Source organism: Bos javanicus, chromosome 1 (assembly GCF_032452875.1).
Source record: "Bos javanicus breed banteng chromosome 1, ARS-OSU_banteng_1.0, whole genome shotgun sequence".
Taxonomy (NCBI): Eukaryota; Metazoa; Chordata; class Mammalia; order Artiodactyla; family Bovidae; genus Bos; species Bos javanicus.
Window position 1 is genome coordinate 76,189,943 of NC_083868.1, and position 27,900 is coordinate 76,217,842.

The following is a 27,900-nucleotide window of genomic DNA, read 5'->3' on the forward strand; positions in this document are numbered from 1 at the left end:
AGAACTCTTGAGAGTCCCTTCGACTGCAAGGAGATCAAACCAGTCAATCCTAAAGGAAATAAACTCTGAATATTCATTGGAGGGACTGATGCTGAAGCTGAAGCTCCAATACTTTGGCCACCTGATGTGAAGAACTGACTCATTGGAAAAGACCCTGATGCTGGGAAAGACTGAAGGCAGAAGAAGGCATCAGAGGATGAGATGATTAGATAGCATCACTGACTCAATGGACATGAGTCTGAGCAAACTGTGGGAGATAGTGGAGGACAGGAGAGCCTGATGTGCTGTGGTCTATGGGGTTGCAGAGTCAGACACTAGTTAGTGACTGAACAACAGTTATTCTATTTTTTAATTTTGTAAGGAACCTCCATACTGAGATTTGCTATAAGAGTAGATCCCAAGCGTTCTCAAGACACACACACACACACACACACACAGAGGTAACTATGAGAGGTGATGGTTATGCTAGTTTGATTGTGATAATCATTTCACAGTGTATACATACATCAGAACATCACACTGTACCTCTTAAACATATATTTGTCAAAAATAAGCAGTTTTTTTTTTAAAGGATACAAGGTCAGAAATGAGGCCTTTCAAATGAATGCCTAGGAAGTTTGTGGTTTTCCAGGCCCCCAGTAGTGCATGAGATTCTTCTTTCCGGAGCATCTTAAAGGAACCCTACACATCTTGACATGATCCTAGAATGTTACAACTGCAGGAGTACTTACAGATTACCAACCTTCACTGCAACAAGTTTATCAGTAGAAAGATTAAGTGGTGCCCCGAGGCCCTGAACCAAGTTCACAGCAAAGCCAGGACTGGGACCCAGGAGGTCTCCTTACTCCTGGTGATTTCTTTAGTCATGGCTTTGCTGCAGTGTTCAGTTCTTGTTTAAGAATGTGACTCAGATATAACAGGGAGGAAACACATGATCTTTCTGCCTCTTGATATGTGGGTGAGATTTTTTCAAATCCCTACCCTATGACATGGCGTAGCCCAAAGTCCTCTCAGAGATGTCTCCAAACTTCCAGTGTAGGAGGTGGCTATGGTTCTTCTCGATGCCTTTAAAGGAGGGGGGTGTCTCGTGTGCTTCCTCTCCACACCACATGGCCAGAACCTGACATTCAGATGCATGCATATGCACAAGACCTATCCAAGAATATTGGGTACCTCCTGCTGCAGATTACAGGAAGTTACCTTAATTACGTACTTAAAGTTTTGTCTTCTAGAGTGCACACTTTTATCCCTACCAAGCTTCATCCATTCTTTAGAAAATGAAGGCTGAATCAGCACACTGAATTTCTTCAACTTAAAAAATGGAGAGTAATGTCTGCACATCACTGGTGCTCCTTCGGTGTCTGGCACTGACACGGTGTTAAAACAGAGCGAAGAGCAATTTTGCTTAGGCAAAAATGAGTGTATTTGGGGAAAGGACTTGCAATTTGGGACAAGCAAGCTATGTTGAAACATAAGCAAGTCAGGAGAACAAAGTGAAGGGCTGTCTCAAACGAAAGTTTGAGGAGAATGAGATTTCAAAGTGGTGGTGTCTTCTCATTGGCTGAAGCATAGGGCAGCTTAGAGTTGCCAAGTGAGAGGAAATCTTCCTTCTTCCTGCTAAATTACACGAGCAGCAACGCGTGGGACGTGTGAGAGCCCTCCTCTCGTGGCTTCCCAACTCCAATTTTGGATTGGGTTTCCTTAGCACATTTTCACAGTAGTATAAATACATAATGCAGATCACTTAGACTCCTTGTAACATTTGCCAAAGAAGAAAGTGAAGTCTAGGGTCTGGTCCACGGAAACTAAATAGTTATCTCTCTTAAATCAGTTTAATAGTCATTGAAAATAGTGTCTTAGCTTTAAGGAACCAGCTGAATTTCTGCAGAATCACTTTCCACATCATGGCTGGTCTAGCAAACAAAATTAGATAAAGAAACACACCTCATAAAGCTAAAATGTTCAATAAATGGTAGTTATTATCGATGCCTATTTTCAACATCCATGGAATACATGTGTGGTGCAGACTGTTTTTGGCCTCACGGGGTGTAATCACTCTGATTATTGTGTGAACATTCACTCATCTGTTTTTCTCTCAAATAAATCAACCAAGCTATCAACCACCACACACAAAACAAAGCCACTTCTCTAATGGATTTAGATTTGGGAACATTTGTTGAGTACACTGAGTTGAATACATTGAGTTAATGTACTAGGCATCAATATACGCTTCCCTGCTAGCTCAGCTGGTAAAGAATCTGCCAGCAATGCAGGAGGCCCCAGTTCAATTCCTGGGTCAGGAAGATCCCCTGGAGAAGGGGCAGCCTACCCGGTAAAGAATCTGCCTGCATTGTGGGAGACCTGAGTTTGATCCCAGGGTTGGGAAGATCCCCTGGAGGAGGGCATGGCAACACATTCCAGTATCCAGTATACTTGCCTGCAGAATCCCCATGGACAGAGGATTCTGGTAGGCTACAGCCCATGGGGTCACACAGAGTCGGACACAACTGAGTGACTAAGCACAGCACATAGGCATCAGTATAATGTTACACATGGTTACAGTAACCAGTGTAAGAGAAAAAGCTGCTGTCATTAAATGACATTTTAGGGTTAACCTTATAAAGAAAAAACAAAAACAAATGAATGTTCCCATAACTCCCCAAGTCCTTGAATGCAGTAAAGAAAACATGAGACAGAGACCATTGATGCAACAAATGAATGACTTTATTAAGAGAAAATGACAAGGTTGGTGTTTGCCTCCAACCATTCAGGAATACAAGCACACAGACTTATACAATACTTTGGTTTAAAAATTATTCATAATATCAATGTTAAACCTGACGTTAAAGGAATCAAATGGGATGCGAGGTGTAAAAAATGAAGCACTGAAACACAAGCTTGCATAGATGAATAGATGGAGATGTATAAGTGGCACTGAAGGGAGGCCTGAGTACCGGAGAGTCATCACCACCTCAGCCGCCCAAGACACAGGAACGTCTCCAGCACCACGCTTCTCACTTTCTCCAAAGAGGTCATGAGCAGGAATGTGTGCTGTACGAAGGTGAATTGAAATAGTCTGTTTCCATAAGCCTCGTCCAGAAGGATGCACACATACCCGCCAGCACCCAATCAGTCACCTTTAAGGCATCCACAATGTCTCTCAGTTTCATTAATCTCTAGACAGGCGTGTGATTTGAGGTGGCCTCCTCTTTTTCTGAACTGAGGCCAGTAACTCTATTCCATTAAGGTTCTGTGAGAAAACTATGTCAAAGCTGCCTTTCCCCTAGGGCGTGGCTACAAACCGTAAGTGCTTGGGATATAACACTCCACTTGTTTAAACATCCACATTCCAAATGTCAAAGGGCTTTTTACCAAAGCATCCAAAACCTTTTGGGCACTGTGCAGTTATTAATCTCTCTCTCTCAAGAGCGTACTTTTCCAAAATTTGAGACAAATGACAGCACACCTCAAATTTCCTGAGCAACTTGATTCATATGAAAAACTCCTGTACTTTATAATTCAGTACCTTTCAAGATACAACTGTGTTGGGATGGATTTTTCTTAAGGACAACCACATTTACAGAGAATTCTCACTTCGGAATATCATTTTTATACCCTATCATCTCGTAATACTTCATGAACAAATACTACCTTGCTTTCAAGAGGCAGGTGGAAAATACAGCTATTGCTGGGAAATGGCATTTGGCTTTCAGTTGATGGCAAACCTGAAGTTATAGCCTACAAGGATTCCAGCGGCTAATTCAATGAGAAATTTAAAAAATTCTAACATCAAAAACCTTCCGATTATATTTAACAGCTAGAAACTATTTTACCAATGATGGTCTGAAACTCAGGGCAACAAAAGCTTCTCCCAAGCATATGAGGTGTAACAGTATATCCTCTCAACTTTCTCTTTGCTGTCCTTAATCCTTGCTCTTCTGTGAAGGAAATGTCACTCAGACCCTGTCTTTCAGTTCTTCCACTCTTTCTATATGAACCTCAGCAATGAGTCACGGGGCACTAAGTTACACAATTAACTCTGTCCTTACCTGAAATGCTGAAATCAGCACAGTGCCGGCTCCTTAGGCTATGCACATTTACTCAAAAGTCAGAGAAACATTTTCTAGTTTGCAGAGAATACACAAAAACATTTAAGTCTATTAGGAACATATTTCTAGGCAGTGTTCACAAATATTTAAGGGCAGAAAGAGTGATCTTTAGGACCAGACATTTCCACAAATCAACATGATTACTTAGATGACATTGTATTACTCTGTGGCATCAAATGCAAGCCTAAAAAACCACTCTGGTGTCTTCCCTGCCCTAGCAAAAGTTTTTCTGATTTTCTCTTGAAAGTAAATAGAAACACTTTTCACATCAACAAATCTCCCATTTGAGTAAATGTCTCTGTTTTGTTTGGTTTTTCTCCTTTTTTGTTAACGTATGTATGCATTTCAATACATAAGAGTGTTAGCAAAATTTTTACAGAATAACTGACTTCACTGTGTAACAGAACCTTTGGAAACATCGTTTACACAAACACCATAGGAAATGAAGACAGTCAACTCTCAGCTATTCAGGAAGTGATCACCTGAAGAATATGCTCAGGAAATTCTCACTCTCCGACCACCAGCCTTCCTGATCATGCCACTGCTCATTCACAGACTGAGAGGCAATTGGAAATGAAACGACACGCCTATCAGTGTGCACGTCACTCATAGCTCGGTGGGAGGAAGTCCAAAACGTCTGATGACAAGGAGGTTTGGGGCTCACCTGTGAATTTGATACCTCAATGGAGAGTTGACAGTCACTCATCTATAGGAAGTACAGTACACTGACCTTGGTCAGAATCAAACTAATTTAAGGCAATACTGCTCCTCACAGACGTTGCTGACCTAAGTGTAAGTCTCATAAGAGAAATGACTCTGTACAAGTGAGGGTTTCCTTCTTTACCCTTCTGTTCTTGACTTCTCTAGAAATAAATCTACCATTTCTAATGAGAGTTAAACAGCAGGAGCAACAGCAGCCTCAACTCTTCCCTTTGATAATCTTATGTACCACCAGGGATGAAAGAGACTCTTCCTGGAGAACCCTGGGTGACACTGCGCCCCGCACAGCACTATCAGGACAGTCTCTGGTGTGCTTCTCCCTGCCCAGCTGACCTACGACAGACGAGGGAGAAAAAAGATCCTATCACCAGGAAGACCAGCAGTTATGGCTTTAAGACACAGGCACCACCGGATAGAAGGAAAAATGGGATCACTTTATCTAATCACTTCTCTGACTCTGAGCTGTAAGCAGTAGACAAAGTATTATTACAAATGTTCCTTTTTTTTTTTTCCTTTTTGCTCAAACAGCAGGTTTTGATTCTTGTATGTTTGGTTCCAAAAAACTGATGTTATCAGAATATGACACACTATGTAACAGTGAGATCTACCTGAAGGTTCCATTTCTACATTAAAGTCCCCAACACAAACTAAAGGGAAACGAGGCTTTGAGAGCAAGTTCTGTTTTGTTCCCAGTTCTTCAGAAAGCTGCTGACATGGCAGTCTCGTGCCTTTAATAGGCTGAGGACATTACAATCACCACAGTTACTTTTCAAGAAAATAAACACTGAATAAATGAATAATCTCCCCCAACATGATTTTTATATAAAGGCAACACTCATTAAAAATCAAGGCCCTAAAATGTTAACCACTCATGTGGTAAACTAAATGCACCATATTATACCGGGGGTTTCTAAAGAGCAATTTGGCACAAGACAAAATTCAGAGAATATCTGACAGAATTAAAGAAAAATAATTATCAATTATTTAATAAAACTAATAAACATTAGTTTTATACTAAAAAGTCCCGACATTATGCGAAAGGTATGAACAAAGTCAGCAATGGATTTATTCATCATCCAGTTCTGCTGCAGGCCACGCAAAGAAAAAGGGAAAACAGGTCTGGTTGCTAATTTTCTCAAGTGAGTTCAGTGGAGCACAGGCCCAAGGTTTTGCTTTTTGGAATATGTTGATCTAGATCCAAGCAGCCACTGCTATTCTAGAAAGGTTTTTCTCTTGGGAGCATCTATCCCTATCTTTTCCACTTCAGATGTTTCCCTATGATCAAAACCCATGAAGTCTTTTCTGCAGTTCGTCTGCTGCTGGTTATTGTAAATTCACTTGATAAATATTAAGTCACTGTGTGCAAAGTCACCTTCTAAAAATCTCAATGTCATTTTAAAGCATGTGAAGCAATCGTCTAGTCGCCCAATACAATTATGTCTAACAACAATTTGACAATACAGTCACATTTTTTTCAACTCAGAACATTTAAACTGACCCTTTTCTAACCTTGCTTCCAGGTGATGACTTACAAAAAGTTAGGTTGGGGCGATGGGGTGTCCATGTCCAGCAGCCTCATGATAAGGTTCCACAACACACTGTGCTCATTCAGTAACGCTGATGTTAATGGGGTCTGGCCCCTGGGAGAACAGAGGTATGGAAACAGGAAGATTTTCCAAGGCCAGAACGATTACTTTACATCACAACATTAAAGCATAATACACTGTGGATCTAAAAATTAAACTGTGTGTGTTCCAGCAGTAGGAAAAGAAATAAAATAAATGCTTCCATATTTATATAAAAATGACAAGTGGAAAGCAGAGAACACAGTGAAGATGTTTGGCAGTTTCTTAAAATAAAGTGCTAGTTGCCTCTAAATGGGGCTTCTCAGGTGGCGCACTGGTAAAGAATCCACCTGCAATGCAGGAGACCCAGGTTCGATCCCTGGGTTGGAAAGATCCCCTGGAGTAAGAAATGGCAACCCACTTCAGTATTCTTGCCTGGAAAATTCCATGGACACACACAGTTGCTTCTACAGTCTCAAAATTAACAATAATTAACAATTAAACTATTTGAATGAGATTAAGAGGAATTCAACTGGTTGTTTGATGTGTCTTCTTATTCACAGGAAAAGAATTACTCTGATACTCCTTAAAAAGTGTTTGCTTTACAAAAAAAAATTAAATTAAAATATTTAAAAACTTTGATCTTTTAAAAACATTAAAAAAAATAACAAATTTTCAATACAGATGCTGAATTGTGTGTAACGAGGGAAATACTACCCTTGGTCACTTACTAACAGAGCTGAAACACTAACATCCTGGTTATGTGTAAAGTGACCTGATATTTTTTGAGTAAAATACACCCAGTTAGCATTTTACAGTAATAAATATGATTGCATGAAGTAGTACATGAGAGGATAAATGGAGAATTTGAAAAGAACTGATCATTGTATGAGATAGAAAAATAAACATTTATAAAATAAAAATATGGCAAATGATGTTGCCCATTTGCCTGATTTTCAAATAAAAATACATTGTTTTTCTTTTCTTTAAAGCTACCATAAAAAACTTTTAAAAACATGAAGCAAATCACAGGGCAGACAAAGAAAAATATAGCATTACTATGAATCAAAAGGTCTAACCTTTGATATTGAAAACATCTTCTGGAATTTGATTTAAGGTTAGGACCTCCATTTGGTCTCCTCTTGTCTATTTAACCACCCGCTCCAGTGTTCTTGCCTGGAGAATCCCAGGGACGGTGGAGCCTGATGGGCTGCCGTCTATGGGGTCGCGCAGAGTCGGACACGACTGAAGCGACTTAGCAGCAGCAGCAGTCTACTTAACTGAAGATTTTTCTTCCTCAGTCATTTCATCCTGGACATGCAAAGTTCTGTTCTTTTTCCTTTCCCTATTTCTCCAAAATGACTATAACCTTAAGGATTTTATTTCTAGATTATTATTTTCTCAAAACTTAACTCTTAAGTATCCTTTACTTAAGTTCATACAATCCAAAAACTATGAAACTAAAGCTATTCCTCAAAATGAAAAACCCAAATCCTCTGAGAAGCTAGTCTAAAAAACTTCATGAATATTGCCCAACTAGAAAGACTATTTCAAAAGATAAGGCAAACAGAAGGCAGTTCCCTGCCAGAAAGGAATGGATTAACAACTTTTTTCTCAAGTATAAATATGCTGAATATACAGCATGACTGATATTTATGTTAACTAACTGGTATAGAAAAGGAAGCATTTCCATGAGGCTAGAAGATTAACAAAATTCCAGATTTCCTGAAGAGAGGTTTAAGGTCTGGCACAAAGGAATCCAGCGCCCATGTGTCACTAACGTATGTGCAGGATCGAATACTTGGATGAAGAACTTTATCAACTTCAAGTCCAATTAATCTGCTTATTGACAGATACACAAAATTTTTTTGAGAGGTTGCCAACCAATGCTGCTATGTTTTATATGCAAGAGGAAAAATTCAATCTTACAGCCAGAGAAAATGACAGCATCATTACTTACATAAACATCTTTCCAATTCTAATTCCCTTGGCTTTATATGTAAATGTAAAATAAGAGAAGGGATACAAAATTTTTCATCTTTAATTGATCTTGCAGACTTGAGTTAAAACTTCTTAGAATTAAATTTTTGCCAATAAATACTAAAAAATGGTTCAATGCGCAGAGGCTTCAGCATTCTTGCTAATGAGGAGGCAATGGCAGAGACAGTGTTAGTTAATGACATCTAGGCCAATTTTCCCAGGAGGATACGTAAAGATACATAAAACCTCTACAGTCTTTATAGTCAGTTACATATTCAACTGTTCCTTTTTATTTTCTTTTTAAATACTTTATGGTTGTGATTTTTTTCTTTCCCTGAATAGCAAAAAAAAAAAAAAAAAGCAAAAGTCTCTTATCTTTTAATATATCATACACTAATGCACCAAAAAAGCTATTTCTTATATTCTTTTATTCTGCATTGCATCCAAACATTGTTTTACTTTGATCATTACCTCCACAAAATCCTAATTGCTAAGTAAAGCCTATTCATTAAATATCAATACCATACCTAATGAAAATGGCATTTTATAGAGCTCTTAGATACTATACCCCTGGAAGCATATGCTCCATAGAGACGGCCACTATTCAGAAGCTAGATTTTCTTGTACTGCCCAAGTGATCAGGAATAACCAAAATATTTTAAATGAATGAAAATTATTCATGGTCCAAAAAACACTTGAGGATAAATCTCAGGAATACAAAATAGAGGAAGAAAAAAATAAGCGTGGAATGTGTTCTGTATTATCCAGTAATTTTGCTACAGTGAGTCCGTTTTCAAGGCAGATTCCTAGGTTTTTACGGTTTATAATGGAAACCTGAGGAGAGAAGGAAAAAGGAAGAAAAACGATTAAGGAAAAAATCTCTGAGACACTGTTTTTCTCCCTGTTCAAATAAAACAATGTTATCTATATTTCTATGCATTTCAAATGGTTCACGTGTTTTGTTTGTTCTTGGTTGTAAGCACACAAATTGGCTCTCCGTATCTGTGGGTTCTCCATCCAGCATGGATTGAAAATATTCAGAAAAAAAAATCCCAGAAAGTTCAAGTTTTGAATTTGACATATGTTTGAAGTATTTACAGAGCATTTACATTGTATTATACATTATTAATATAAGTAATCTAGAGATGATTTAAAGTTTAGGGGAGGGTGTATGTAGGTCATATATAAATACTACGACATTTTATGTAAGGGGCTTAAGAATCCGGGGATTTTGAAATCCTCGGGAATTCTGGAACCAATCTGCTGCAGAAAGGTACCTAGGGAAACTGTACTTATATTCATAATCAATGTGTTGGTTTAGTATTATGTATAAAATGTATGGCAAGGACAGGAATGCACCTCCTAAAAGAAATGCTTGTATATATTTGAGAAAGAAATAAACAAGGGATGCTGAAAAGGTTACCAACTGATGAAAATCGTAGTGTATGGGTTGTTTTGCTAATCTTTTTTTGTCTTATTCTCAACATTGGATAAATGGCAGAATGATAGGGGAGCAGGAGAAGGAGAGCTTTTTATTACTTTTATTTTTAATTGGAGGATAATAAGGAGAGATTAAAAAAAAATACAATGCCTGGAAAAACGTGTCCTCAAAATTCTAATTTAATGGGTCTGGAGCGGCACCTGTGCATTGGTATCTTGTATATCATTGCAGACGCGAAACTTTAAGTAAGCTTGGAAAGGTAATCGTTAGATTTGGGAAAAGATAATGAAAACATCGCCTAAGAAATCTTCAAAAAACATAAAAAATAAAAAACATCAACAAATAAGACCTAATATTTGTGAAGTCTATGGCAATCTGCTTTCATGTATTTTACTTATATAATCCTGGCAATGCTGACACCACTAAAATCACCTATATTTTTAGAAGAGCAAATTAATGAGAAACTACATTTTCATTATCTGATTTTATGACTGTCATAAAATTACACATTAAGTCAATGCCCATCGTTGCTAAAGGAGACAGACCTGATTATTCCTTTCATTTTAAAGATCTGGTCCAACTTAGATCTCATGTTCTTTCCTCATTTTCTTTGCCCCATTTTTCTTATGTGTGATGTGTATCTGTGTACTTTAATCTAATTAAGAGAGAGTCATGGGCAGATGGGAAACAATAGCCAGGACAGTAAAAGTCCAATAGATCTAAATGGGGGACATAGCTACCCATTAAGAATCTGATAAAAGCTATGAACTCTCCCTGGAGAATATGCAAATAAATACTGTTGACCCCTGAACAATGCAGAGGGGGTTAGAGGCACTGACCCTTTGCATAGCTGAAAACCCATGTACAATCTACAGAGGCCCTCTGTGTATTTGTTTGTTGGCTCAACCAACATGGATGGTGTAGTACTACAGTATTCACTATAGAAGAATTTCTTCACAGGAAGAAAAAAAAAAATCCATGTATAAAGTGGACACTTGAGCAGTTCAAAACTGTGTTGTTCAAAGCTCAACTAAAGTGCACACAGAAAACCTTCCATTCAATTTAAGGTGTCTGCTTTCTGTTTTTAAATCATTTTTTGTTTTTTAATAAATGAAGAATAAAAGTTATGACCAACCTAGATAGCACATTAAAAAGCAGAGACATTACTTTGCCAACAAAGGTCCGTCTAGTCAAAGCTATGGTTTTTCCAGTGGTCATGTATGGATGTGAGAGTTGGACTATAAAGAAAGCTGGGTGCAGAAGAAATTGGCGCTTTTGAACTGTGGTGTTGGAGAAGACTCTTGAGAGTCCCTTGGACTCCAAAGAGATCCAACCAGTCCATCCTAAAGGAGATCAGTCCTGGGTGCTCATTGGTAGGACTGCTGTTGAAGCTGAAACTCCAATACTTTGGTCACCTAATGCGGAGAGCCAACTCATTTGAAAAGACCCTGATGCTGGGAAAGATTGAGGGCAGGAGGAGAAGGAGACAACAGAGGATGAGATGGCTGGATGGCATCACCGACTCAATGGACATGGGTTTGGGTGAACTCCGGGAGTTGGTGATGGACAGGGAGGCCTGGCGTGCTGCGGTTCACGGGGTCGCAAAGAGTCAGACATGACTGAGCGACTGAACTGAACTGAACATAATGATCTTCTCCAGTGGATCTTCCCAACCCAGTAATAGAACCATGGTCTCCCATATTACAGGCAGATTCTTCACCAACAGAACTATCAGGGAAGCCCTCTAATAAATGAAGAGTAATATAATGATTTGCTCAGAAGAAGACTAACTTATTTTTACACTCTAGTGATCTATAATATAGCACCTGGCTTTTCCACTATAGCATGGCAGTTATTAAAAAAGATCTTACAGCTGACCATATACATTTGTCTTACCTTTATGAGAAGACTCTGACTTTGAGTAGTGACGTGTGGAATTATGCTGGTTTCCAGAAGAAGTGAAATCCAAACCCTCAGCATCTGTCATGGGAGGTGGTGGTGGCCTAAGAAAAGTCAAGATTTAAAGAGATACTCTACGTAGTGATGACTACGATTCCAGCCCTCACTGGATCACTTAGAAAACACAGTTTCAGTGGAGAAGCAAAGCCAGAATATTTCAGAATCCTCATGGTAGTTCCTAGCCGGTTGTATAACCTTGGGTAAGTTATTTAACTTGTTTCTTTGTTTTGATGCATATAATTCAATAAAAACAAGTATCTTCTGAGGCACTGGGTGGGCTTCCCAGGTGGCTCAGACAATAAAGTATCTGCCTGCAATGCGGTAGACCTGGGTTCAATCCCTGGGTCAGGAAGATCCCCTGGAGAAGGAAATGGAAATCCACTCCAGTATTCTTGCCTGGAAAATCTCATGGTCAGAGGAGCCTGGCGGGCTACAGTCCATGAGATGGCAAAGAGTCGGACACGACTGAGCTACTAATACATTCATATTCATTCACTGTGCTAAGCGATAGATAAACATTAATGAGATATGATCACTGCCATTAATGAGAAATACATTTTGTTTTCGCAGGTTTCATCAAGCAAAAGAGAAAGAAAGGAAAAGACAGATGGGGGAAGAAAGTAATTAAGGGAGAGAAGGCAGCAGCTAAGAAGGGAGGGAGATGGGACATTGGTCAACACAGGAAATTTAGAGCAAAGTTCGTTAAACCACTAGGTGGCAGAGTAGAGCTTAGAGAAGGAAAGGACAGTTTTAACACATGTGCAACTTCCTGTCAAAACAAGTCAACTGTAAAAAAATATATAGGAAATTTTTAACACTCCAAACTTTTATTATTTTAATTATATAACTGATTTTCTCAGACACTTGGCATTGATAAGGCTGTAAAACAAAATCTCTCATTTTTTTGGTGTTTCCCAAAGGTGTGCTCAGATTGTGTGTTAAGAGCATGGAATCCTTTGTTTATAAATATTAGAAATTAAATAAGTGTTTTTCTTTCATTATTCACAGACATTTAGAACATTTGCCTTTAAAAAGTAACATAAGTCTTGGCAGGTAAAGTTGAGACAAAGCAATCTGACTCCAGAATTAAGAATGTTAACTAAAGAAGTAACTTACACTCAAGAAAACACGATTTGTAATCAGGGTGGCAGGATCTATATTTTACTCTTTATTACCCTCATTAGATGACCAAATACTGGAGAAACACAAGCTAACTGGTACTATCAGAAAAACTCATCACCAAGGAAAGGGATGCTGAAGTGTTGAACAAAGTTTAGGATGTCAACAAATCCATGAGGATAAACAAATCAATCTAGGATGCCCTCAGTTATCTGGTGTGTTGTTTTATTAATTTTTTGCTTATGTGGAGAACAAATCTTGGGTTAATGCTTCCAGGGGTCCTACCAAATTATTTGTTGCACTGGAGACAGTTATTTCAGTTAGGGGTATTTAAATCCAAAGTTGGAAAAATCTTGCTAACTAATTGTTTTATAGTTTCTGATGAATTAGGATTACCTGTTTCCAACTGTTCTTATGAAATGATTTATATCTTTAAGCTAGTGATAAAACCAAATATACTTCAGAATTCACTCAAAATTCATTTCTTCAAGAAGCCTTCCCAGACACCCAGACTAGGTTAAATGTCTCCTTATGCTCTTCTAACAACCTGCATTTTTCATCCTTAGCATTTAACACAATCATAGTAGTTAGTTGTATAATTGTCTGTTTAGATTATAAATTTCATAAGAGCAAGAAAATTTTTGTTGACTGCCACTTACTCTGGGTCTGGGCAGTTACTATGGAGCTCAATAAATACTGGACAAATGAATAAGTGGAGAAAAATATATTTCATATTCATAAGAACACTGTGGGAACCAAATGATATTTATAAAATTCTTAAGTTTTTCTAAGGGAAAATACAAAATCAAAATACCAGGTAGCATTATTAACATAAAATCTTAAACTGTTAAAACAGTTTAGAACTTAGGTTAAACTTTTTCCAATTACAAAGAATTGGAATTAATTCAGATTGCCAACTAGTTTTCTGTTTTTCAGAGTAGAAATCTTTAATGGACAATGAAAATGACTTTTAACCACGACTGTTACAAGCTCTACATGAGAATCTGTTTCCCCTGTACCACTATTAGTACTACAGTGAAGTAAACACCTTGAACTAGCACCAAGTTTCTCAATCCTGGAAACCATCTCTTTCTGTACAAATGGTTAACTCATCTTCCACCATGATTAAATGTGAAAGAGGAAACCACAGAATCTAACGTTAACAAAGCATACGTTCTAACATTAACTGTACAACTTATCTATAATAAGATCATAAGCTATAAGTTTTAACTATAAAAACACAGGTTTCATAAAATTCTTATTCATTTTGTTTTGCCATATATATAGTCTTTCTGCAAAGAAAGATATTTTTTTCTTTTAGTATTTTATTTTTTGATTAAAAAAGTAAAATTTTTATTTTAATCGTTAAAGACAAATATTCCTCTTAAGTCAAAAAATGACTTCAGTTTTACTAGTCATAGGCCACTTTTCACTGATTTACAATGGCCAGTTTTAACACAGGGTCATTTGATTATTTGTTCTTTCAATATATTAAATATTTTTAAGAGAACCCATTACATTTCAGAAAGTTGTTTTCAATTTAAATCCTTTAAATAGACGTTTCAGACTGTTCTATCATATGCTGTCAAAAATACTGGTGTTCTAAAAAGTCCAAGGACTTCAAAGGCTGCAAAATAACTCTAAAGATGATTTTAATTCCCTTTATTTAAAAAAAAAAAGGCATAATAAGCAACACCTACCTATTTACCTACTGAAAACAGATTAGTTCTTATTTTACTTGGATGTCGTACAGGGATATAAATAAAGCTGAACTAAATCTAAAATTTGCTTTAAAAGACATTTGGCGTGTGTGTAACTAAAAGCTATAAGAAGCAGCAAGTGTACACAATTAGAGAAGGCAATGGCACCCCACTCCAGTACTCTTGCCTGGAAAATCCCATGGATGGAGGAGCCTGGTGGGCTGCAGTCCATAGGGTCGCTAGGAGTCGGACACGACTGAGCAACTTCACTTTGACTTTTCACTTTCATGCATTGGAGAAGGAAATGGCAACCCACTCCAGTGTTCTTGCCTGGAGAATCCCAGGGACGGGGGAGCCTGGTGGGCTGCCATCTCTGGGGTCGCACAGAGTTGGACACGACTGAAGCGACTTAGCAGCAGCAGCAGCAAACAAAGTACACTACTGTGCCCTAAAAGTCTTACAATTATCTTCTGAAAGCCCGTGGGTTTAAAAATAGAGTATGGCTTTTCAAGAACACTAAATATACTCTATTTAAGGAAATAAGTCTAGTAGTTTAAGCGTGAGCAATAAGTGACAACAAGAGTGTATATTTTTCAATGTCATAAAACTTATGCTTTATAATTAGTAAATATATTATTAATAATCAGGACCAAAATACTGTATAAAGTTTCAATAATTTAGAGTTTTCAAATGTTAGATTTAGTGTTACTTTTGTCTTTTTGTATTTAACATTCGCTCTTCCTCTTCCCATCAGTTTTCCCTTGAAAAGCAACAGAAAGCAATAAAGAAAAAATAAAGGTTGCTTCCCAAAGACTTAAATGTTGACAATCTGCAGTGGAAAAGTAGCAGTTCCTCCATAACCATGACCCCAGACTGCCTGAGAGAAGTTAGAAAGTATACATATGCTGTAGCCACAGCTACCTGTTGTTGTGGGATGAAGAACAGTCTGCAATGCCTGAAATGAGCATTTGCCTAGGACACTGAGACTCACACGGAAATGAATTTAGACATGTGTAAATGTCATGCACACACCCGTGTGATCATGGAACTCAGTGAACATTTAAAACCTGAGATTTTACTTACGAAAATGGTTAATCTCATCCCTTCTTAGCTGAGGGCAGTCAATTCAGTGACTCCAGAGATAAGAACTGGTCCTGACAAAAAAGTGCATCTCTCCTTACCTCAGCTTCTGTAAAATTCCCCATTTTCCTGACTTGACTTGTTCAACACAATTTAAAACAGAAAACAAAGCTTAAAAATAATCCTGCAAGACTTGATACCACCTCACAACTGCAGATTTCTGGATCTCCTCTCCAATGAACAAACACTCTTTTCAGGCAGCCAATATCTCTTGCTCACTCCAAGGTCAAGATCCACACTCCCCTTTTCAGGTGTCATCTTACCGTGCTGGTCTGTCATTCTTAGAACGGTGAGGCTCATCACTCTCTTTTGACTTTGAGTGGGCTGATTTAGCTGTTTTGGGCTAAGGGGGAAAGAAAACACACACACACACACACACAGAAAACAGCAAACAGAGAAAGATTAGATTTATAGATTATCTAAATAATGTCAAACTCTCCTTTCATAATTTTAGGTTACTTACACCTAGCTTAGCAACATAAAATATTTTTAAACAGTCACTTAGAGACCAGAAAATTGTAGTTATGAAAGAGTGTTGCAGGTTATCAGTACAACCAGATGAGTGGACTAAACCCTCACAAACAGGCTCTACCACAGAGATGCGCTTGGTCACCCATTAGTAACAAGGCAGCTGCATGGCAGCTGACAAGAACTGTAACTGAGCATGAATCTCAAGCCTTCCCCTCCCCCATATCCTCTGCTTCAGCTCTTTTATGAAGCACTTAGATAAAAGTATACGGTGCTCACTTCCTAAGTGGTTTTACAGATGTGAAAACCCCCACCAAATGGAAGACGTGAACTACCTGATGACCACAAGCACACAGTCTCCAGATCTCTTAAAAATGCTTTCCTGAAACCCACCGGGGAGTTCGGCCCTTTTGAGTACTAGCTGTCCCTGACTGCATGTATGGAGCCTTACAATAAACGCTACACTTTCCTTTACCACAACCCGGAATATCAGTAGATTTGCTTTACTGTGCAAGAGCAAGCAGATCCAAGTTTGGTTCAGTAACAGAACTGGAGGACTCCCAGAGTCTATGGAATCCAGCTTCATGCTATTAAACTTGTTTCTTAACATCTGACTTAGGGATGATAACTTTCAAGCCCAGAAATAAGGCATATTCATGCCAACTTTTCTAGAAACAACTCCAGCCCCACTGACAGAATCTAAAAATATCAGAAGTCCTGATGCTTGCTAGAAATGTGACCTTCTTCCTCTTCCCTTCCTGATGTGTAATCTTTAAAAATACCTACTTCCAGCATAGCTGAGTTAACAAAGAACTTGAGGAACTCTTGGGCAATTACTTGCAGCTTAATTTAAGTAACAAGAGCATTTGGGAAGCCTTCTATGAAAATGATATATGTCTGTTTGGAGAAATCCTGAATTACGAACAGGGTAAATAGATAACGTGGAAATAATATTTTCATTTGCTTTTGGATTCACAACTGAGCAATAGGCAACAGTAGAGAAATACTATTACAATACTTTCTCTTCATTTTTCTCAAAACATATGCCGAGACTGTGACAGGACCAGCGGCCCAAGGAAGGATTTTGTTGGAGAGGGAGGGAAGCGGGGAGAAGAACGGAGCGCAACCTCAACCATATCATGGATACACACCTGGTTGCATCCTTCCAGCCCAGTACAGACTGCCTCCCTAAAAGCCTTTACAGTATAAATCATCACTCCAGCTCCTTTTGTTTTTCCATTATGCATTTTTCAGCCAGCTTGACCTCACATTTGTTAGCTGTCTATAGTCTGTCTTCTTCCCAACATTATACATTATTCTGAGGAAAATCTATCTTTGTGTCTCCCAGTAAGGCCAGAATCGTGCTTTGCACACAGAAACTACTGAGTAAGATCTGTTCACCTAAACTTGCAGTCACCACATACAATAATTAGACTATGTCAGAATGAACAGCAGTCACTATTTTGCCTCTACTATTTATGATTAACGAGAAGAAGTAACAATTGAAGCTCACAGTAGATAGTTTCATAAGCAATGATGGCTGGTGATAAGAATGGCTGTCCATCTGCCATGGATCAAGTGATGCCAAAGGCAAGAGAGAAAGCTGGCATAGGATCAAGAAGGAAGGACAATATAAGCAAGGAGAAAAGTTCAAAGAAGAGGGAAAGGCCCCTGCGGAAATTTAAGAGCATGTGGAAAACACTGTATTTTCCTAGAAGGCAAGCAGAGTAAAAAACTATGTCTGCTTGTGGCCATAGGCACCTACCTCTCAGTAGGTCTTAAAATGAAGGAAATGAGTTTTTCAGCCTCATAAGTAACTTCTTTACATAGTTACTTTCAAGAATTCAATATGATTTTTCATGGTGAAACAACTTTTTTTTTTTAATTTTATTTAATTTTTAAACTTTACATAATTGTATTAGTTTTGCCAAATATCAAAATGAATCCACCACAGGTATACATGTGCTCCCCATCCTGAACCCTCCTCCCTCCTCCCTCCCCATACCATCCCTCTGGGTCGTCCCAGTGCACTAGCCCCAAGCGTCCAGTATTGTGCATCGAACGTGGACTGGCATCTCATTTCATACATGATATTTTACATGTTTCAATGCCATTCTCCCAAATCTTCCCACCCTCTCCCTCTCCCACAGAGTCCATAAGACTGTTCTATACATCACTGTCTCTTTTGCTTCTCGTTCACTGGGTTATTGTTACCATCTTTCTAAATTCCATATATATGCGTTAGTATACTGTATTGGTGTTTTTCCTTCTGGCTTACTTCACTCTGTATAATAGGCTCCAGTTTCATCCACCTCATTAGAACTGATTCAAATGTATTCTTTTTAATTGCTGAGTAATACTCCATTGTGTATAAGTCAGATTCACACGAGAGACAGGTAATTTATATGCCCTAAATATATCTTTGAGCTTACCTTGGAAGAGGACTCCCCATTATAGTTTTACCTGTATTTCTCTTTAAAAACAAACAGACTCTACCTTCCACTCAGGGTCATGCTTTCTTTTGTCCAAAGATGATTTCTCCCGCTCCCTGGCTTTCTTGTAAGCTTTCTTTTCTTCAGCCATTAGAAGTCTAGCAATTTCCTAAACAAAAATTGCAAAGCTGTAAGTAGAAAATTACTGGGATATTTCCAAAGGATAATGGCTAAACAAATTAACATGCACGCACCTCATCCTGAGCAACCTGAGCTGCTCTCATGTCCACCTGGGTAGCCTATGGTACAGAAAATACAAAAAAAGTATAATTTAACTGGAATCTAGTTGGCCATTGGAAAGAAAAAAATCTTACATTAAAAAACAAAAAAAAAAGAACCCTGGTATTTGAAACTAATTGTGATCAACATCCCTGAAGACGACAATCAGTTTGTATACTTTGATTAGCCAGTTCAGTTCAGTCACAGAGCCTGTTGCACAGAAGGATTTCCTCATTTTCATAGCTGAACAGTATTCCATTATACATATATATATATAGTCAACTACAAGCTGAAACATGCCAAGATTGTTGCAGACGACTGAACAAATAGGGCATGCACCATCTGCCCCTGTAAAGACTAAACCCTGCACTGTGGCAGCTGCTGACCTTCAACACAACCTGAGGGAGCTCAGGGTAGAGTAAGGCACTCTGTGCTCCAGACGATCTGGTGGGACAGGTCTTTCAGGTCAGTTCATCTGCATATCTGAGGATACTGATATTGCTCCTGGCACTAATTAGCCAGAACAGGGTCTATTTTTACCATATTATACACTGCATAATAAAGAGGAGAGTGAAAAAGTTGGCTTAGAGCTCAACATTCAGAAAACAAACCATGGCATCCAGTCCCATCACTTCATGACAAATAGATGGAGAAACAGTACAAACAGTGGCAGACTTAATTTTTTTGGGCTCCAAAATCACTACAGATGGTAAATGCGGCCATGAAATTAAAAGACGCTTACTCGTTGGAAGAAAAGTTATGACCAACCGCAGTTCAATTCAGTTCAGTTGCTCAGTCGTGTCTGACTCTTTGTGACCCCATGAATCGCAGCACGCCAGGCCTCCCTGTCCATCATCATCTCCTGGAGTTCACTCAAACTCATGTCCATCGAGTCGGTGATGCCATCCAGCCATCTCATCCTCTGTCCTCCCCTTCTCCTCATGCCCCCAATCCCTCCCAGTATCAGGGTCTTTTCCAATGAGTCAACTGTTCACATGAGGTGGCCAAAGTACTGGAGTTTCAGCTTTAGCAACAGTCCTTCCAAAGAACACCCAGGGCTGATCTCCTTCAGAATAGACTGGTTGGATCTCCTTGCAGTCCAAGGGACTCTCAAGAGTCTTCTCCAACACCACACTTCAAAAGCATCAATTCTTTGGCACTCAGCTTTCTTCACAGTCCAACTCTCACATCCATACATGACTACTGGAAAAACCATAGCCTTGACTAGACGGACCTTTGTTGGCAAAGTAATGTCTCTGCTTTTCAGTATGCTGTCTAGGTTGATCATAACTTTTCTTCCAAGGAGTAAGCGTCTTTTAATTTCATGGCTGCAGTCGCCATCTGTAGTGATTTTGGAGACCAAAATGATAAAGTCTGACACTGTTTCCACTGTTTCCCCATCTATTTGCCATGAAGTGATGGGACCAGATGCGATGATCTTCATTTTCTGAATGTTGAGCTTTAAGCCAACTTTTTCACTCTCCTCTTTCACTTTCATCAAGAGGCTTTTTACAGTTCCTCTTCACTTTCTGCCATAAGGGTGGTGTCATCTGCATACCTAAGGTTATTGATATTTCTCCCGGCAATCTTGATTCCAGCTTGTGCTTCTTCCAGCCAACCGTTTCTCATGATGTACTCTGCATATAAGTTAAATAAACAGGGGGACAATATACAGCCTTGACGTACTCCTTTTCCTATTTGGAACCAGTCTGTTGTTCTATGTCCAGTTCTGTTGTGGCCTGACCTGCATAGGTTTCTCAAGAGGCAAGTCAGGTGGTCTAGTATTCCCATCTCTTTCACAGTTTTCCACAGTTTATTGTGATCCACACAGTCAAAGGCTTAGACATAGTCAATAAAGCAGAAATAGATGTTTTCCTAGAACTCTCTTCCTTTTTTGATGATCCAGAGGATGTTGGCAATTTGCTCTCTGGTTCCTCTGCCTTTTCTAAAACCAGCTTGAACATCTGGAAGTTCACGGTTCACGTATTGCTGAAGCCTGGCTTGGAGAATTTTGAACATTACTAGTGTGTGAGATGAGTGCAACTGTGTGGTATTTTGAGCATTCTTTGGCATTGCCTTTCTTTGGGACTGGAATGAAAACGGACCTTTTCCAGTCCTGTGGCCACTGCTGAGGTTTCCAAATTTGCTGGCATAATGAGTGTAGCACTTTCACAGCATCATCTTTCACGATTTGAAATAGCTCAACTGGAATTCCATAACCTCCACTAGCTTTGTTTGTAGTGATGCTTTCTAAGGCCCACTTGACTTCACATTCCAGGATGTCTGGCTCTAGGTGAGTGATCACACCACTGTGATTATCTTGGTCATGAAGATCTTTTTTGTACAGTTCTTCTTTGTATTCTTGCCATCTCCTCTTAATATCTTCTGCTTCTGTTAGGTCCATACCATTTCTGTCCTTTATTGAGCCCATCTTTGCATGAAATGTTCCCTTGGTATCTCTAATTACATGACCAAGCTAGACAGCATATTAAAAAACAGAGACATTACTTTGCCAACAAAGGTTCGTCTAGTCAAGGCTATGGTTTTTCCTGTGGTCATGTATGGATGTAAGAGTTGGTCTATAAAGAACGCTGAGCGCCAAACAATTGATGCTTTTGAACTGTGATGTTGGAGAAGACTCTTGAGAGTCCCTTGGACTACAAGGAGTTCCAACAAGTCCACCCGAAAGGAAATCAGTCTGAATATTCATTGGAAGGACTGATGTTGAAGCTGAAACTCCAAAACTTTGGCCACCTGATGCGAAGAGCTGACTCATTTGAAAAGACCCTGATGATTAATTATATTCTTTGCAGCCAAAGAAGGAGAAGCTCTATACATTCAGCAAAAACAAGACCAGGAGCTGAATGTGGCTCAGATCATGAACTCCTTATTGCCAAATTCTGAATTAAATTGAAGAAAGTGGGGAAAACCACTAGGCCATTCAGCTATGACCTAAATCAAATCCCTTATGATTATACAGTGGAAGTGAGAAATAGATTTAAGGGACTAGATCTGATAGATGCTGCGGCTAAGTTGCTTCAGTCGTGTCCGACTCTGTGCGACCCCATAGAGGGCAGCCCACCAGGCTCCACCATCCCTGAAATTCTCCAGGCATAAACACTAGCGTGGGTTGCCATTTCTTTTACCAATGCATGAAAGTGAAAAGTGAAAGTGAAGTCGCTCAGTCGTATCCGACTCTTAGCGACCCCATGGACTGCAGCCTACCACGTTCATCTGTCCATGGGATTTTCCAGGCAAGAGTACTGGAGTGGGTTGCCACTGCCATCTCTGAAAGATCTGATAGACAGAGTGCCTGATAAACTATGGACGGAGGTTCGTGACACTGTACAGGAGACAGGGATCAAGACCATCCCCAAGAAAAAGAAATGCAAAAAAGCAAAATGGCTGTCTGAGAAGGCCTTACAAATAGCTGTGAAAAGAAGGGAAGTGAAAAGCAAAGGAGAAAAGGAAAGATATACCCATTTGAATGCAGAGTTCCAAAGAATAGCAAGGAAAGATAAGAAAGCATTCCTCAGTGATCAATGTAAAGTTATAGAGGAAAACAATAGAATGGGAAAGACTAGAGATCTCTTCAAGAAAATTAGAGATGCCAAGGGAACACTTCATGCAAAGATGGGCCCAATAAAGGACAGAAATGGTAGGGAACTAAAAGAAGAAGATATTAAGAAGAGGTGGCAAGAATACAAAGAAGAACTGTACAAAAAAAGATCATCATGACCCAGTTAATCACGACGGGGTGATCACTCACCTAGAGCCAGACATCCTGGAATGTGAAGTCAAGTGGGCCTTAGAAAGCATCACTACAAACAAAGCTAGTGGAGGTGATGGAATTCCAGGTGAGCTATTTCAAATCCTGAAAGATGATGCTGTGAAAGTGCTACACTCAGTATGCAGCAAATTTGGAAACCTCAGCAGTGGCCACAGGACTGGAAAAGGTCTGTTTTCATTCCAATCCCAAAGAAAGGCAATGCCAAAGAATGCTCAAAATACCACACAATTGCACTCATCTCACACACTAGTAATGTTCAAAATTCTCCAAGCCAGGCTTCAGCAATATGTGAACCGTGAACTTCCAGATGTTCAAGCTGGTTTTAGAAAAGGCAGAGGAACCAGAGAGCAAATTGCCAACGTCCTCTGGATCATCAAAAAAGGAAGAGAGTTCTAGGAAAACATCTATTTCTGCTTTATTGACTATGTCTAAGCCTTTGACTGTGTGGATCACAATAAACTGTGGAAAACTGTGAAAGAGATGGGAATACTAGACCACCTGACTTGCCTCTTGAGAAACCTATGCAGGTCAGGCCACAACAGTTAGAACTGGACATAGAACAACAGACTGGTTCCAAATAGGAAAAGGAGTACGTCAAGGCTATATATTGTCACCCTGCTTATTTAACTAATATGCAGAGTACATCATGAGAAATTCTGGGCTGGAGGAAGCACAAGCTGGAATCAAAATGCTAGGAGAAATAGCAGTAACTTCAGATATGCAGATGACACCACCCTTATGGCAGGAAGTGAAGAGGAACTGTAAAAAGCCTCTTGATGAAAGTGAAAGAGGAGAATGAAAAAGTTGGCTTAAAGCTCAACTTTCAGAACACTAAGATCATGACATCCGGTCCCATCACTTCATGGCAAATAGATGGGGAAACAGTGGAAACAGTGTCAGACTTTATCATTTTGGTCTCCAAAATCACTGCAGATGGCAACTGCAGCCATGAAATTAAAAGATGCTTACTCATTGCAAGGAAAGTTATGACCAACCTAGACAGCATATTATAAAGCAGAGACATCCCTTTGCCAGCAAAGGTCCGTCTAGTCAAAGCTATGGTCTTTCCAGTAGTCATATATGGATGTGAAATTTGGGTTATAAAGAAAGCTGAGCACTGAAGAACTGATGGTTTTGAACTGTGGTGTTGGAGAAGACTCTTGAGAGTTCCTTGGACTGCAAGGAGATCCAACCAGTCCATCCTAAAGGAAATCAGTCCTGAATATTCATTGGAAGGACTGATGTTGAAGCTGAAACTCCAATACTTTGGCCACCTGATTGAAGAACTGACTCATTTGAAACGACCCTGAGGACAACAGAGGACAACACTGTTGGATGGCATCACCAACTCAATTGACATGAGTTTGAGTAAGCTCTGGGAATTGGTGATAGACAGGGAGGCCTGGCGTGCTGCAGTCTACGGGGTCACAAAAAGTCAGACACGACTGAGCAAATGGACTGAACTGAACTGACTGCTTACTCAATGAATTAAACTGGACACTTTATTCCTGTTGTTTTGCTTTTTGCATCCATAAAAAAAGGTATCAGTTTCTCAACAGAAAGGACTAAAACACCTATTATGTAAATGCCAAGGTTGATTTAATTCACAAAAAAACCTGATTCACCTAAAATCTTGTGTTAAATTCTGCTCACCAAAATTTCTTCTTCTTGAAGTTTTCTGGCAATTTCAGCATCATACCATTCCTGATCTCTGTGGGTCACTCGTGATGGCGTAGAAACTGCTTCTTTCATCACTCTGGGCTTCATTCCTAGAAAAAAGTCAGTGCAATAAGGCTATTGGGTAATTTCATGAGAAGTTGCAACATTTAAGAAAAGGAAGTTTGTCTTCAGTATCTAACTGTGACAATACTGCATCGACTCTAAAATTCAGTGTAGGGTGTGATGGAAATGACTGTTTCCCCTAGGCATGGGAGAGGAGATACAGGTAATCCACACATTTAAACACAGTTACCCGCCCAAACCTGCCGGGTAAAAACTGCCTCTCAGTTTCTCCAACAGAAGTAAACCATACAAAGAACTGTAAGTGAAGGTTTTGTAAAACAGGAAGTGAAAAAAGATTAAGTCCCTGAAATAAAAAGAATTTAGAGAAAAGAAAGTTAGTTGGAATTCTGAAGAGACTAAGTTGTCAAGGCTGGAAGAGCTGAGAGGCTTTGCATTTTTCTGCCTCAGCCTTGCACACCTTACTTCAGAGGGAAGAGAAACAGCATCGCCTGGGAGTTCTGTGGCAGTGCCTACTAACCAACCAGTGGCCGTGCCCTGGGTTTTGCTCTGATGGTCTCCAAATTCACTTGCTTTAGATCTCTCTCAGCGCTCTGATCAGTTTAATGTTCTTAAATTTTAAGGAGGATATAACTTAAGTGAAATGTCAGACAGCACATGACCCTGAGAGTTTTATTTGCTCTGAGGAGAAAGGAACATGGAGACTAGTAGGGATCTTTGACTTTTTACTTTGAAATGTTATGTGTGTTAGTCACTCGGTCATGTCCAACTCTTTGTGACCCCATGGACTGTAGCCCAACAGGCTCCTCTGTCTAGGAGATTCTCCAGTCAAGAGTACTGGTAAGTAGGTTGCCATTCCCTTCTCCAGGGTGTCTTCCCTGACCCAGAGATCAAATCCAAGTTTCCTACATGAAAGAATCATAAAGAATCATTGCAGGCAGATTCTTTACCATCTGAGCCACTAGGGCAGCATATATTCCTTTTATAACTCTTAGGTGGTGAATGCTAATGGTTATTCCAAAATTGTGTGTATTGCCCTCTTGTTATCCTTTATAAATTACAATTTTTCAACAATGTATTCAACAATATATTATTTTCAAAAATAATAAAAATGTTTTATGCAGTGAACAAGATTAACCATCTGGAACAGTGACTTTCAGTAACTGTGTCACTGAAGGGAGGAAAAGTAATTTACTCCTAGTTGTCTATTTCTTTATATTAGTGGTTCTCAATCATGTCTATACATCAGAATCACTTGGAATACTTTAAATACACGTGAACATTTTTAACCCAAACCCCTGAGATTCTAATACATGTAGTGTGGGTGAGATCTGGCTTTTGTTCAGTTCAGTTCAGTCGCTCAGTCGTGTCCGACTCTTTGTGACCCTATGAACTGCAGCAAGCCTGGCCTCCCTGTCCATCAACAACTCCCAGAGTTCACCCAAACTCATGTGCATCAAGTTGGTGATGCCATCCAGCCATCTCATCCTCTGTCATCACTTTCTTCTCCTGCCCCCAATCCCTCCCAGCATCAGGGTCTTTTCCAATGAGTCAACTCCTCGCATGAGGTGACCAAAGTATTGGAGTTTCAGCTTCAGCATCAGTCCTTCCAATGAACACCCAGACTGGTCTCCTTTAGGATGCACTGGTTGTATCACCTCTGGAACTACTAGTGTATTATGTCCATCAAATTAACTGCACATGAACATAATTTTTATCAAAATGCCTTACTTTATGATTCACTTGCTTTAAATAAAAGAGGAAAATGTAAAGGAAAAAAATACAACTAAATTCTGGGCAAATGAAGAGTTTACTTATCTGGTGCAGCCTCTTATAGAGCTTTAAATCCAGCACTGTGGTAAAACCAAAAGCCACAGGCTCATCTGCCTTACCACAAGTGAAGACTAGTGAACCTGGGTTTCTTAGGTTAGGCTTGATTAGCACCAGCTAACACAAAATATGGAAACTACTCAACTTCACATCATCTTTAGAGCTTCCAGATCTTATGCTGGCTGGGCTAGTTTTAATGCAGATTTCCAAGTTGTTGGGGACAATCAGGAAACAGTGGCATACTCACTCCCAAGAGTAGATAAACCTCCTTGAGTTATGATTAGCTTGGTTGTAACTAAAAGGGAAGATTTTAGGGAAAAATAAATAGAACTAGATAAGCATTGGGAAAAATCAATGGACAAGATGGATTTCTGTACCATATGCCCATCTACAGAGCCCCCTGGTGTCTCAGACGGTAAAGAATCTGCCTGCAACTCAGGAGACTTAGGTTCGATCCCTGGGTAGGGAAGATCCCCTGGAAAAAAGAATGGCAATCCACTCCAGTATTCTTGCCTGGGGAATTCCACAGACAGAGGAGCCTGGTGGGCCACAATCTATGAGGTCGCAAAGAGTCGGATACTACTGAGTGACTAACAATTTCACTTCATGCCCATCTACAGGGAAATGACACTTCCACGAGCAGTCCAAAGCTTAGATGAGGACAACAGGGGAGAGCACACCCTGTTCCTTCAAGTAATCCATCTAGTGAAGAAATACAGTGGAAATGCACTCAGATTTCGAGAACTAAACTTTCTCTATGGCTGTGCCACCTACTCTATACCATACAATTAACTAAGAAAATATTTTGCTTTACTATCACTCAAGGATGTTTGGAAGGCATTCAAATGCAATGGTAAAATGAACAGTTTTAATTGATTTGAAAGGGTGTTAAGTTTATGACTTCCTGGCAGCTATAAAGAGAATGACACATGGGAATTCTGTGGGGGTCCAGTAGTTAGAACACCGAGCTTTCACTGCTGAGAGTGTGGGTTCAATCCCTGCTTGGGGAACTAAGATTCTGCAAGTTGTGCAGCCAAAAATAAAAAAAAAAAAAAAAAGAGAGAGAGAGAGAGAATGACACACAGATCAACGGAGCAAAACAGAGAACCTAGATGCATATATGGTCAATTAATTTATGGCAAAGAAGACAAGAATACACAATGGAGAAAGGACAGTCTCTTCAGTAAATACCGCTACAGAACCTGGACAGCCATATTCAAAAGAATGAAACTTGACCATCTACCTACACCATACACAAAAATTAACTCAAAATGGATTAAATACTTGAACATAAGACCCAAAACAATAAAACTCCTAGATGAAAACACAGGCAGTAAGCTTCTTGACGTTATCTTAGAGATGATTTTTTGGATTCAACACCAAAATCAAATGAAACAAAAGTAAAAAGAGCAGGTGGGACTACATCCAACTAAAAAACTTCTTCATAGCAAAGGAAGCTCAACAAAACAAAAAGGCATGGGAGAAAAAAAGAATGGGAGAAAATATTCACTAATCACATATTTGACAAGGGGTTAATACCCAAAATGTATAAATAACTCATACAACTCAATAGCAGAAACACAATCTGATTAAAAAATAGGCAGAGGCTCTGAACAGACATTTTTTCA

General features: G+C 39.2%; 1 protein-coding gene across 2 annotated transcripts in view; it reads right to left on the reverse strand.

The window, feature by feature from the left end:
- Positions 1-2,702: 2,702 nt before the first annotated feature.
- CCDC50 (coiled-coil domain containing 50) overlaps positions 2,703-27,900 on the reverse strand; it is an 84,791-nt gene continuing 59,593 nt past the window's right edge. For both annotated transcript variants that reach the window (XM_061412919.1, XM_061412927.1), the window contains 6 exons: positions 24,356-24,471; positions 18,888-18,932; positions 18,698-18,802; positions 15,997-16,076; positions 11,712-11,818; positions 2,703-9,208 (listed from right to left, as the gene is read on the reverse strand). In XM_061412919.1, coding sequence (XP_061268903.1) covers positions 9,189-9,208; positions 11,712-11,818; positions 15,997-16,076; positions 18,698-18,802; positions 18,888-18,932; positions 24,356-24,471 — 473 coding nt within the window. In that variant the 3' untranslated portion in view covers positions 2,703-9,188. The remainder of the gene's footprint in view (positions 9,209-11,711; positions 11,819-15,996; positions 16,077-18,697; positions 18,803-18,887; positions 18,933-24,355; positions 24,472-27,900) is intronic.